Here is a 14,579-nt window from a genome sequence, read left to right on the forward strand (position 1 = left end):
GCCAGCAACAGCGGCCGACTCGCCATTCGCGGGACCCGTCCTCGTTTCGGTTCCCCTCGCTTTCACTCCCGGCAACAACACCGGGGCCAGGCATTCCTCTGACTTGCAATGTATGAGTCCGTCCCTTTTGGCATCGTGTTCGACGAGACGCAAAACCTATTAACGTACCTACGCGGTTGGTGTGTCCGCATTGACCTGTGTGCGAGAGCAGAAGCTACAGTGCACATTTTGTCCCGCGTCCTTGTTGCTCTATTTTATTAAAACTACAATAAGCAGAGCACGTGAAGTTAATTTTATGCCGCACAAGGATTTGGTCGATTTTCAAATTATATCACTACAATAATCAATATAAGAATCAACTGAGATGATATTTTGGTATTTAGCATTAACGTCGCTACACTTCCGTACACTTTCCAACGTCCCTGAAGTGTCAGCATGGATAAAACCGAAATACCGTTTACTACAGGCTTTTTTATTTAATTATCCATTTAGATGTAACTATGCTCGGAGTTTTATCTTCGAATAGTAATCTTCACGTATGTTCGACAAGGAAATGATTAGAGCAAAGGCACGCGACTCAAAATAAGGGACATGAGTAGTTTCTTGGAGTGGTTTCGGTCCAGCACGAATCTGCAGACGGGTCCTCCGGGATACTGCCGCTGCACCGCCTTGCTTCGTCTCGGGAGTAGTTGTTCGAGCGATATTTCAAATGTTAGCACAATTCAACTGCGTCACCTGGATGCTATCACGGGAGAGGGGGAAGCGGGTGGGCATTTTAATAACTGCTGCTTCCAGTGCACAGTATCTGAAGTGCGGCTACATGAGCGGATATACGTCTCCATACGTCTCACGTCTCCATACGTCTCAGTACGGCTAGCGCACAGACTTGCCCAGCTACGCGACTTGAGAACGGCGCGACTGGTAGAGAATTCAACGGACCACGAGTCCGTAATTTATTACGAACCTCGAGCAAATCGGGGTTTGCCAAGTCTTGAGAACAAGACTTAAGGTAAATGAGCCATTGCATCTGTCTATACAAGTATCGTTCCGTGGTTTCGTTTATAACGTTTTAGGTATGAAAACTTTTACGCAAGAGTATCGTAATTGATATAGGCAAGTGGAGCATAAAATAATAAGGTCGCCGTTTGAAGTTTCATAAAGGTGAGTTATCGACACGAAGACTGCAACGCCAGTTCAGTGACTGGCGCGCAGAGGTGAAAGAGCGAGTGATGCAGGAGCCAGTGACGGCCTTAGGCCCGTTCTACAATGACACGGGATTGGAGATGGATCACGTAAAGGGAGACGGATCTTCCGGAACATGTCACTATCGCGTCTTCTGCTTCCACGTAACAAATGGCAACCAATGAGATTGCCTTTCAAGGTTACGAAACATAAATACAATTTAAAAAATGTATACTATGCTTCGAAACCCATAGCACGGGCAGAATTTACATAATAATAAAAATAAACTTCAAAGTAATAATAGAACACTAGATATTATTGTACTTGAAACTGTTTTAACGTGTTTAGTTAGAAAACAAACATGGCTACCACCACAGCCAGTATTCTGCTTCTATTAGTCACACGGAGCAAAGTACACGGAAGTACTCAGCATTGCCTTAATCCGTACGGGTCGGTCTCCGTCTGCGTGCTACTGTAGAAACTCTGTTACGTAATCCGTCTCCGTTTCCATATCATTGTAGAGCGGGCCTTAGAGCCGGCGCGCTGATAGGCCCGTTCTACAATGGGAAACGATGAAAACTACCCTTGAAGTGTTACCTCTTAATTAACATGATTTCTTTTTCAACAGTGGTAGTATGATAGTTGTCAGGAAAGGGGGGGGGGGGGGGGGGGGGACGGGGGACAGGCCTTGACTGGCATTTGCTATTCTAGTTTAAGAATGGATTCAAAGGTCGCCATGCTTTCAGGTATCCTGCTCGAAACTGACTGCTCAACTTACGATTTCTACATTTTCTTTGACTCATTCAGTTATATTTAGCGACGCTGCAAAGAGTTAAAAATCGGGAAAATCCGCGAAAAGTGCATTTGTATCCGTGGACACAGTAATAATGTTGACGACCATTCAGCAACCTCCCCAATCAGAAAGCTGAGGGAGCTCCAGCAACTAGCTTGAAAGAGCACATATTTTGCGATTAAGTGGCAACTGCCACCGTCCACGTTCATAACTCAAATAAAAAAAACATACTAGTGTTTGCTGTAGAGAGGCTCGCCAGCATTATGCAATGTTGCAGGAATGTATGATACTGTCAAAAGTAGTATATGCCCCATTTTTTTAAATTAAAATGTAAAATCACTATACAGCCCACAAACAAAGCCACGTGTCTCCAGGTATAGATGTTAAAATTATTTACATTTTCTAAATTCTCATTTATAATTTTGAAAAAAAAAAAAAAAAAACTCCAATAAAATGTTTACCAATTGCACCCATAACAAATTAATTTTCATTGTTCTAGCACATGTGGTTACTCAAAACTATATATATATATATATATATATATATATATATATATATATATATATATATATTTATTAATTAATAACAGTGATATTGCTGTCAATAAATACTATAAGAGTGTGATGGGTCTTTCATGTAGCTTACTTAACTTTATAGCTTTAATAATTTCATGTTGTAAACATGTAATTTTAAAATCTAAAACACTTAATACACACATTGGTGATTGGAGTATTCATAACCTGATTGGTTCTCTGTAGCAAAAATACCTGCAGAATAAAAATCTGTAGTTCTGTATAGCAACATTCACATACACACTAATTCAAGCTGGGACTTCTCTTCCAAGCTAGTCCACAGAGTTCTTTTTTATATCGTTCTAATGTGGGGTGCTAGTGGCCTAAGCTACAGAAAATGTCTCAAATTATATTTGAGACATATTCTGTTCCAATGGTCATGTCCCTACAAAGTGCTTCAGCCTACATGTTTCAACATTTGCAATATTGATCCCAAGAAAACACTTTTCTTAAATTTGATGATTCATCTCAAGTAGTGCCCGTGAAATATGAATGTCACCTGCTGCTGGAAATGTCAGTCAGCAGAATTACTTTACAAGCATTTGTTTACCTGCCAGCTATCAGCACTCAAAACTGTGAGTCAAAATAATACTATATAAACTAACATCCTTAATTATACATTCTTTCCACATCATATTTACGGGGTTCCTAGATTAATGCATAACAGTGTAAATTGTACGCATGCTCAACAAACCTTCATCATGGTAAGTTGCATCACCCAATATATTCTCACAATAAAAACAAACAGGTTGTAACGGATACAATATATATTTCTCTATAGAACTATATATATTTCTCTACAGAACATTAATAATCAGCATGATGTGTAAAGTATGTTTGTAGGTATACCTTTAATAGTGGGCTGGTAATTTTAACAAAAGTAACATACACATAATTGCCTAAAATATTTAATTTTCTATTGAAAATTAATTCTGAGTGAACTGTTTGGAAACTGCATTTAATAAAAATCAAACCATATTCCTATCATTATCAAATTCTTATATATGGAACCACAAAATTTTGGAAGTCAACACAAATTATAAAACATGATTATGCACAAATACATAATAGGTGCAAATATTGTATTATTGTAGATGTGTAAAACATAGCAAAGCTACTTTATTCTACATTCACTGAAAGTGAAAAGAGAAAAAAAAAAAAACTTTAAAAAAACTAGATACCACTTCCTAAACCACTAATGACATACATTAACATTTCTTAATACTTGTGATTTTGCTTAATGTATTCTTAATGATCTACTTGTATGCAGCACTATGCTGAAGCTGATTAAAATGAAGGCATTGAGAATAAAAATGAATTAAATACATATACAATAGATGTTATATACATAACACGTGTTATTCCCATTTTAATAACCAACTCTTGTTACTGTTTTAAATTACATCCTTAAAATAGTATTATGATTTTTTTTTTAATTTAGACATCAACTCCTAACTCTGGATTTATCTTTTTAGAATGTCTATTTATTGAAATTAGGAATTTTATTTAATCAAACAGAGCTTATTCCAAGCTTCAAACAGGCATTAAGACAAAACAAAGGGCAGAAAAGAAAAAAAATGCTATCCTTCAATGCCAAAAATTGAAAATACAACGCAAACCTAGTAGTATGTTTTTATGAATAATACCCTTCCTGTATAACAATAACATAATATTGTGCACATAGAAAGAAAAAAGTCTGTAGTACATACTGAAATTTCCAATGCTAGAAATTGGTACAAAATTACATTAAAAAATGTCATTACCAACAAACATAATACATTTTAAACCTTAATTTTATACACAAATGAGTCATAAATACAAATTTTATTTTATTTTAACAGAATATATTATTTTTACTTACTTTCATCAGTCTGAGGTGCAGAAAGAATGGCACTATGTTTTTTCTTAACTTCTTCCACATTTGCTTGTATCTTATCTATCATCTCCCGAATTTCCTCCACCTATAAAAGATTTTTATTCAAGTCAGAAAATACACATATCTTTTAATGATTTTCTAGACTTTATGACATCTGTATTAAAAGTTAAGAAGTGTTTCCTTCAGACATGAGTAAATATTTCATCCTTATAACGAATATGTAGCAGAAAGGTATTGTCCTCAGCTAAACTGTTCAGCACATCCATAAACTCAACTTCTGGTGACTTTGTGTAGCACTTTGTAGTTGATTCCAGAATATACAGCATCGAGTAAGTATTGGAGACTACAAAAAAAATAAAAAAAAATAAAAAAAAATAAAATTGCTGTGCTACAGCACACTTAGATGGAAACAGATTGTAGTTAAAAGTTATTTTAGTAATTTGTGTGACAAAACTCCCAGATTTATGAACATACTTCAGCTGCCATATTGACCATATACTGTTATATGGATATTGCACTGTTTTGTTTTATCATTCCATCAATTTTAGTTGATGATAACAGGCCTATTCGAGATAACACTGGAGCATTGACAGAACAAACACAGGGGGGAAGTGGGAGTAGGTACTCCAAAAAACTCACAACCTCATAGCAACGTCACCCCTTTTCCCACTCGCAAAAGAACTGGTCTCACCCCTCCAGGAATCGAACCCGGGTCTCCTTGGTGAGAAGTGAGTGATATAACCACTCAACCACCTCTCTGCCCCTGCCCAATAACAGACTGAGCATATTTCAGAAACACCAGTCAAATCTACATATTCTTAGAGGCATCTGTTTCCTTTACCATGGAAAATATTGTACACCCTTTACTAGTTACAGGACTCATAGTTGATCACACAGGCAGCCACAAAAAGAAGCAACAAACTGCTCTTAAGTACATAGACACACATGAGTTAGGCAGCTAAGACAATTCTGGGTGTACACTTATACCAGCCTACTACTCCAGTACAATGGCTTGCACGAACTTCCACAAACCTGGGTGGGCACCATGCATGATCACACATGTTGATAAACCCACATAAGGAAGTAAATCCCACCGGCCACAAACAGATGCTTTACTAATAACAGAGCTAACAGAAAAGGTGAAAGATACTATGAAAAACACAGGCTTGAAAAGTAAACATGAAATGATGGCCTGACAAACTTGAAGTCAGTTCTAAATATTTCCCATTGGTTGCCTCATACAAGTATAGCTTGATTTATGGTATACCACAACACAGGAACAGGGGTAGAGATTTTGAGGCAGGGAGTGAATGTTATTTGTGTCATGTCGAGAAAACTACATGCTAACTTACAATTTTTTTTCTCTTTTCATTTTGCCAATATCTGAGGCAAATGTATCAAATAGAATGCAATTTTTACTTTGTTTCAACAGTCCTATCCTTTATGAGTTTAACAATTTTGTCAATGATTGAAAGACAATTTTAGCAGAGTTTTGTAATGGAACATTCTGTCAAACCCCAAACTTAAAGACTGCAGGAGACAAATAACATGCACGTGGTAACTCACTGCGTCTAACACAAATAAAGAAAAATATATGTAGAAGAAACACTATTCATGCAAAATATCATCCTGAAACACACTGTGTCCAGGGTTTCAATCATGCAACTGAACATAATTATTTAATCTGATAATATACTAAAACTGACCTCCGCAAAGAATTCGTCCATGAAGCCATCTCTTCCTTCAACTGTAACTGCAACATCATCAGGTCCTTCATCATCGTCACTTTGAGCCTGGAAAAATAATCATTCAAGTAAACAATGTGTATCCTAGGTATGTATTACAATTACTGCAATAAGAGTTTGCTAACACATATTTAGTAATCCTCAGTTTGTCTATGGTTATAGACACAGTAATGTATACTATATATGTATATACCTAATTATTACAGTAATGACTGACACCAATATCAAAGTAATGTTTGGTGGCTGTTCTGTGTCCTGTAACACCAGTTAAAAGGAAAAAAAGGAATTTTAAAACATGTCATATTTTTTTTAATAGCTAACTAATTCAACCTCCTTAAAATTTTGCAAAATTAAAAAAAAATAATTAAACTGTTTATTTTTAGTTAACACTTTTCAACTTCACAAAAAAAAATTTCAATCAAACAATAATACTTTACTTAGCTGCATTTTTTTTTCAATTATCCTCCTCCTCAAATAAAAAATCAAATTAAAATGAATGTACTATAATCTGCTATGAGACAAGTGGTATGTACTTGAGATAAGATAAAGGTGGTTTATGTGAGAAAGAGTGTACAGGTACGACAATGGCAACAACTGCTTATACAGAGAGGAAGTTATATCCCTTCAATAGATAAGAGAAGTGGCACCACTCAGCTATCTTGCCTTGTCACTCACTAAGGAACTAAAAACCAGCAGAAAAAGATAGTGGACCTGCTGAATGCAGAAAAGTAACAATAAAGAACACATTAAAGGTATAGAAACACCGCTGCATACCTCATGGTATTAACTGCTAAATATTTGATTAAAATATTATAAAAACTTTTGTTAAATTAAATATACATATTACCCAATACATAACACGGAGCTTTAAGACCACCATTACAATTTTTCTAAAAACTTATCTATTGCTATCATAGTGTCATAGTGATGGAGTGCAGGCAAAACTTTGGTCTTTGTGGTTGGAAAATTTAAAACTTTGATTAGAGCTTAGATTCCATCACAGGAGATATGCAGGGGCAGAGATGAGTGGAACATCACAACCCCCCCCCCATATAATCATAAAAAATATATCATTCTCACCAACAAAGGGGAAGAATTTTAATGCAAAGTGGTTCTATCCCCCCTCCGTCAAAATAGAATTCTGCATAAGCTCCTGTTCCAAACGTAATGATTCTGTATAAGAAAGGTTCTCCTTTGTGCTCAGAGTACTAAACTTTGCTGTGAGAAGTCATAATGTTACTATTAACTTAACAGATTTAGGTCCAAATATGCAGAAGCCACTGCCGTGAAACACTTTGCACTTCCAAGCATTCCTTCACAATACATAACAGTCAAATGAGGCAATCTTCACCCATGAACCAATGCACAAATTATATAGCCCCAATTTGTCTCCATTAATAGATCATGAGCAATCACTTGTTCTTCAAATGAGCTGAGACAACCTGACACTCATATTTCATATTTTCATCCCTCAATAAAGGTTTTCGCTTATTTGCTACTGTTATGTAGACAGCAAGGTAGATTCCTTACACTGCAAGGAGTTTGTTAGAATCTGGTTCTTTGTAAATCTTATAATTTTTATATAAAACTTTTTTCTAAAACAATTTTTGGTAAAAGAAACCATTGCTGCAAGAGTGGTAACAGTGGTAGAATTTTAAAGAAAATCATAATTTCAGTACCATGTACACTATTAAATTTGTTCTTATTGAATGCAAAAACCTTAAAATATTATCTACAACTTTAGTGTGAAATAATTTTGTTTTTGCAACCAAGAGGTGGAAAAAAAGGGAGAAGGACAACAAATTTCATAACTCCCATAATATGCACATTATTAAATCTGCTCAAATTGTTTGTAAACTGTATTAACAATATCTAAAGCTTTTGTCTGAAAAAAGTTTTGATATGACATACAATAACTGCAAGGGATGGAGAAAACAAGAGTTGGGAGGACAAAAAACTTAATAGCTCCCTTAGTAGACACAAAATCGAATCTGTTAACATTGTTTGTACATATTTTAATTTTTATCTAAAACTTTTGTTTTGAACTATTTTTGATAAGACAAAACATTCCTTCAAAGGGTTAAAAAAAATGGGGGTATAAATAATAAAAAAATAATAATTTCTGTACCAAATACGCTATTAAATCCATTCTTATTTATTGTAGAACCTTAAAATATTATTTACAACTTTCGTTTGAAATATTTTTTAATAAATCCAACCATTACTAAAAGGGATGGAAAGTCAAAAAAATTAATAACTCTGTTAGTAAGTACACTATCAATCTGTTCAAACTGTTTGTAAACCTTATAAATATTATCTAAAAGCTTTGTCTGAAACAATATTTGATACCAAATCATTGCTGCTAAGGGTGAAATAAAAAGGAGTTCAAGGACAAAAAATTTCCTATTTACCTTACTAGACCAACCTGTAATTTTTTTAATTAATTGTAAATCTTCTAAAAATTATCAAAAAATTTGGTCTGAAATTTTTTTTTTTAAATTATCCATTAGTACACGGCATTGAAAAAACAGGTTTTTTTTCTTGCTGCTGAGTGTATATTATGAAGTAATTCCCCACAGACATGTAACTGAGAGTTAACATTAAGTGTTCATAAAATGTTTCATTACAAATTGTGCTATGCTAGTTAAATATATGTTCTCTGAGCACAACACATACCAGTGACCAATAACTAGTGACAAAAAAAAACCTTTCATTTATGTATACACACCATTTTAGTTAGTGTTATTCTTTGGATTCTTTTATCAAAATAATCTGTTTATTTAATATCTGACTGAGCAGAACTTTTCACTGAGCATCCTTCTAAGTTTTTTTTTGTTAAGAACATTTAGTATTCTTCATACATTCATAGACACTAAATGTGTTATAGAGATGTAGAGAATTAACCTTTGTTTGTGTAGTCAGCACTGGAAGTTGTTGGTTTTGTTGTGGCAACGAGTCAAGGAAATGGCGGATATAAATGTGGTTATATTGTGTTACTAGGATGTTTTATTTAACCATTAATAATAAGTTTAACAGATTATGGGCCCAGAAACTCAGTGAAACAGATAAACAGTCGGCCTGTTTATGTTGAAGTCGTGGCTGGTATTGTAAGCCGTAGTTGAGAAACAGTTTCGAGTGTGTACGAGCCTGAAAGCATGGCAACTAATATCAGTACAACTTCATATCCACAGTTAACAGACACAAATTTTAAAAACTGGAAATACAGTGTTCTGTGCCTATTGGACGAAAAGGGAATAAAGTGGATTGTGAATCAAGAAGGGGATAGATGTACGGCTGATTCGACCAAGAAAGAAGAGGCTGAAGCTGTAAACAGGCGTGTTGTTATAACTTACCGGTGGTTCTGAAATGTGTTAGAAATAATATATAATCCATTTAGGTAATTTGCGTGGTCATTTATTATATTCTCTTGATACAACAATCTAGCAAAAAGGTAACAACTACAAAGAGAATATAATATGCATGACAGTATGCAGGAACAAATAATGTGCTGCCTATTTGCAACCAAACAACAATTAATCTATGATATGGCAGAAACTAATCAATTCCAACACTCCCACTTTAGGTTCTGCCTTTAACAATATTACTTTGAATAAACATATTCAAACAATTTTCGCAACATTCTGGACAACGGTAATAGCTTCTCTCAACTTCTCGAACCTCCTCTTCGGTAATGGTTTTGTGAATACATCTGCTTCCTGATCTTCTGAATGTACATACTTCAGGTCTAGTTCCTTGTTTTTGAACTTCTCCAGTATGAACTTGTACTTAATGTCAATGTGTTTTGACCTTGCTTCAAAATTGCCATTCTTGATCCAGGCAATTGCACTCTGATTGTCCACATTTAAAGTTGGACTTTCAATTCTATGTCCAACTAGTTGTGTTACTAGTTTATTTAACCAAACTAAATTCGTGGTAGCATGACAGGCTGCTACAAATTCTGCTTCTGCTGTAGACAGCGCAACAGATCTCTGCTTCTTGGTTCCCCATATCACTGGTGTATCTCCAATCTTCAGCAGATACCCTGTTGTGGACTTCCTGGTCTTGGTATCTCCTGCGAAATCGGCATCTGAGTAACCTGTAATTATTATATCAGTCATCTGTCCATGAAATTTAATCCCGTATGCAGCTGTTCCCTTAAGATATTTGAATATCCTCTTCACCGCCTGCCAGTGTACTTTCTGTGGATTCGAGCAATGTTGACTTACACTACTTACAGCAAGTGATATATCAGGACGTGTGATCAGTGATAAAAACAATAGACTGCCCACAGCCTCTCTGTAGGGAACATTTAGTGACAGTTTTTGACTTTCTGCATTGGCTGTTTGATTCAAGTCCTGGTGATTGTCAGTTGGTATACTGACGGGATTTGCATCTGTCATGTTGAACCTGTCAAGTATCTTTCTTATATATAGCTCTTGATCTGCTATTATCGATCCGTCAGCTAACCTAGTCAAATTCATCCCCAAGAACATTCCCGGGGGCGACACTATGATCTCAACTTCTTTCTTCAAGCAGTTAAGAAGTTTCTTTACCTTGTTCTTCTTCTTTGATATAACCAATCCATCATCCACATAAATTGATAGGATTACACATTCGTTAATGTCTCCCGGTGATTTGAACATGCACGGATCAGCTTCAATTGGTTCCAAGCCGAACTTCTTGAGACAGTTTGTGAACTTTTTGTTCCAACATCTCGGGGCTTGCTTTAGGCCATACAAACTTTTATTCAATTTACATACTTTCTCGCTGCCATCATCAAATCCTTCTGGTTGCGTCATGTACACTTTTTCCTCCAAGTCTCCATGTAAAAATGCTGTTTTTACATCATACTGTTCGATGGGCATATCATGAGCTGTTGCCAGCGATAGCATTACTCTCACTGAATCGTATTTGACAACTGGACTGAACGTTTCCTCATAGTCAACCCCAGCTCTCTGCTGATATCCTTTTACCACTAATCTCGCCTTGTACCGCAAAACTTGACCGTCTGGTTTATGCTTCAACCTGTAAACCCATCTATTATTTAAAATGTTAGCTTCCTTAGGTCGATCAACTAAGGTCCATGTATTATTCTTTCTAAGAGCTTCCATTTCCTCTTCCATAGCTTTCCTCCAGTTTACTTGGTCCTTGTGTTGTATTGCTTCTTGAAAGCATATAGGTTCCTGGCTTAATAGAAGATTTTGCTCCGGTTTCGTGCATTCGATGCACTCGTAATCAATATTTTTGTTGAAATTATTTGTGTCTAAACTGACACATTGCATGTGATACCATTTTTTGCAATTATCACATTGAACCCAATCAATAACTTCATCTTGTGGTCGTGTACAATCTGGTCTGCTACACTCATCACCTTCATCTGTCTCCAAATCTGACTCACTGAAAGCTCCATCTGCTCCATCAGCTCTAATCGTGTTCTCTTCATTAGTCGAGTCAAATCCGTTTTCACCTTCCAAGTGTCCAATATCTTCTGCTTCGTTCTTCTCGATAAACTCCTGGATCTTCTCAAATTCTTCCTGGACCACATGCATCGATGATGTGTTGTACAATTCTCCTTCATTAAATATTATTTCGCAATGTATCTCAACTTTGTTTCTTCCCGGAAACCAAACTCTGTAACCTTTGGTTGTATCGCTGTATCCAACCATGATACCTTCTTCAGCTTTCTTGTCCCATTTCTTTCTTTTTTGCTGAGGTATGTGTACCATTACTTTTGAACCAAACACTCTAAACCGATTCATATTTGTGCTTTTTCGAGACCAAACTTTGTATGGAGTCTTACTGTCAGTTGAACTCGCTCCTGTGTGATTTAACACATAGACAGCCGTATTGACTGCTTCAGCCCACAATAACTTTGGTAAATCCGCACTATAAATCAATGTTCTAGCTGCTTCTACAATTGTTCTGTTCTCTCTTTCAGCTCTACCATTCTGCTCTGGGGTGTATGGTACTGTCTTCTGGTGTTTGATACCCTCCTTGAACAAAACTTCTTTCAGTTGGCTATTCACAAACTCCAATCCATTATCCGTTCTTAGGACATTTACTTTTTTACCAGTTTCCTTTTCTATTCTCATCAGGTAATTTTTAATGCATCCTGGTACCTCACTCTTGGTTTTAAGAAAGTAAACTTGGCGGTAATTAGAGAAATCATCTTTAATTAATAAAAAATACTTAGCGCCTCCTAGTGATTCTGTTTCCATAAACCCACATACATCTGCATGAACAACTTCTCCAATTTCAGTAGCACGGTTTAAACTCCTTCTGTATGGTTGACGATGCATTTTCCCAAGTACACATGCTTCACAGGGCTCTCTTACTCCTGATATTGGAATGTCCTTCATCTTGAGTATTTTGTAAACATGATCATAGCTTTGATGCACTAGCCTTTCATGCCACTGCTGTATACTTGTTGATTTGCTTGCTCCCACTACTGGGAATGCTTTCTGGTTTCTCTGGATAACTGGCTTGAATTTCATTATATACAGCTGATCTACTCGTTCTCCCACTGCGACAGTACTACCATTATGCATAAATTTACAACTGTTTTTGTCTGTAGCCATGTCATAACCCTTATCTAAAACTGCACTCAAGGAAAGCAGATTGAATTTTAATTTTGGAACATACAGTACCTGCTCTAAGTGCTTATCCACCCAATGTGATCCATTATATGCTTGAATGTTGATGAACCCTCTCGCAACTGCATCAATCGTTTTCCCGTCTCCTAGCTTAATAGGTATTTTGTTGTTTAGCCATACCAGTTCTGTGAACAAATCTTTGTTTCCACTCATATGACTTGTGGCTCCTGAGTCAAGACACCAGCTTTCTGTCATGATATTTGAATTTGATTCTGACAATAACATGACGTCGATGAGGGCTCCTCCGGCCATTTCCTTCGTTGATGATTTAGAATTCGCGTTCTGGACAGAGTCTCTCTTCTTAATTCGACAATCACGTTCCCAGTGACCTTCTATTCCACAGTAATTACAACATCCTTTACGTACCGGATACTTGTGTTTCTTACGCTGCTCTTTAGCGGCCAATGCTTCTCCTAAGTCAGCTGCCTCGTGGATACCCATTCGTGTCTCTTCCATGACCAATCTTGCTACCAGATTTGGCAAAGTCCGGTCAACTTTCGCTGTCGACTCCCAAGCTGTGACGAAGTGACTGAAATTTGACGGTAGCGTTAAAAGAATTTTAGTGATTACCTGATTGTCTGAAACATTCTCACCCAGTGCTCTCAGTCTATGTGCAAGGTCTTGCACCTTGGATACATGTGTCGTAATGTTGTCAGCACTGTCCTTCTTCATTGTGTACCACTGTTGGTTTAGCATGTGAATCCCTGTCTCTGTCTTGCTGTCGAAGACTTCATGAAGGCGATCCCACATCTGCTTGGCATTTTCACAGTTGATTATATGCAGCATGACCTCTTCTGTTAGACTCGATGTAATCAGAAACTGAGCTGTCGCTTCATGCTGCTCCCACTGTTTTAACTGAAGCTTGTAATTTTCCAGTTTATCTGATGTCAATTGAGCGTCTGCAGTTTTGTTTGGTTCCTGTGGCTTCTGATGATCATCAACTGTTACTCTCCAAACGTCTTTAGCCATGAGGGCAATTCTTACATGAAACTTCCATAACGCCCAATTTTCTAATCCACGCAATTTTATTACTCTAGCTGCTTCATGAACACTCTCCATTTTTCAAGACAATTGCACTTTCGCACGCTGGCTGGCCAATCTTGAAACTTGGTTTCACATACAACTTTACAGCAATATTATTTAACCCTATATTTCAACACTAACAGCCATCCACCTGGGCCCATAACCTGTTGTTATAACTTACCGGTGGTTCTGAAATGTGTTAGAAATAATATATAATCCATTTAGGTAATTTGTGTGGTCATTTATTATATTCTCTTGATACAACAATCTAGCAAAAAGGTAACAACTTCCATAGAGAATATAATATGCATGACAGTATGCAGGAACAAATAATGTGCTGCCTATTTGCAACCAAACAACAATTAATCTATGATATGGCAGAAACTAATCAATTCCAACAAGGCGAGCTAAGAATATCATTATAAACTGTGTGAGTGATAGTCATATTGATTATGTTCGGGACTGTGAAACTGCCCAGGGTATGTTGACCGCCCTCAGTAACGTCTTCGAAAGAAAAAGCACTATTTCAAAGTTGCTTGTGCGGAAAAAGTTGTTAAGCCTAAAATGTACGACTTCTCTTCAGGATCATTTTAATATGTTTGACAACTTAGTCAGGGACCTGGAAGGGATGGGCTCAAAGCTCAAGCAAGATGATATTGTGTGCCATTTGTTATTAACATTACCTGAGAAATATGAGAAAGTAATTACGGTTCTGGAAACGATAGACACAGATTT

At 36.4% G+C, this 14,579-nt stretch overlaps 1 protein-coding gene across 5 annotated transcripts in view; it reads right to left on the reverse strand.

Annotated features, from left to right (window-relative positions):
• LOC134532995 (syntaxin-1A) overlaps positions 1 to 14,579 on the reverse strand; it is a 91,685-nt gene that overhangs the window by 65,522 nt on the left and 11,584 nt on the right. For all 5 annotated transcript variants that reach the window (XM_063370104.1, XM_063370107.1, XM_063370105.1 and 2 more), the window contains exons 2-3: positions 6,130 to 6,216; positions 4,409 to 4,508 (exon numbers count right to left, since the gene is read on the reverse strand). In XM_063370104.1, coding sequence (XP_063226174.1) covers positions 4,409 to 4,508; positions 6,130 to 6,216 — 187 coding nt within the window. The remainder of the gene's footprint in view (positions 1 to 4,408; positions 4,509 to 6,129; positions 6,217 to 14,579) is intronic.

This window comes from Bacillus rossius, chromosome 6 (assembly GCF_032445375.1).
Source record: "Bacillus rossius redtenbacheri isolate Brsri chromosome 6, Brsri_v3, whole genome shotgun sequence".
In the NCBI taxonomy this organism is placed as follows: Eukaryota; Metazoa; Arthropoda; class Insecta; order Phasmatodea; family Bacillidae; genus Bacillus; species Bacillus rossius.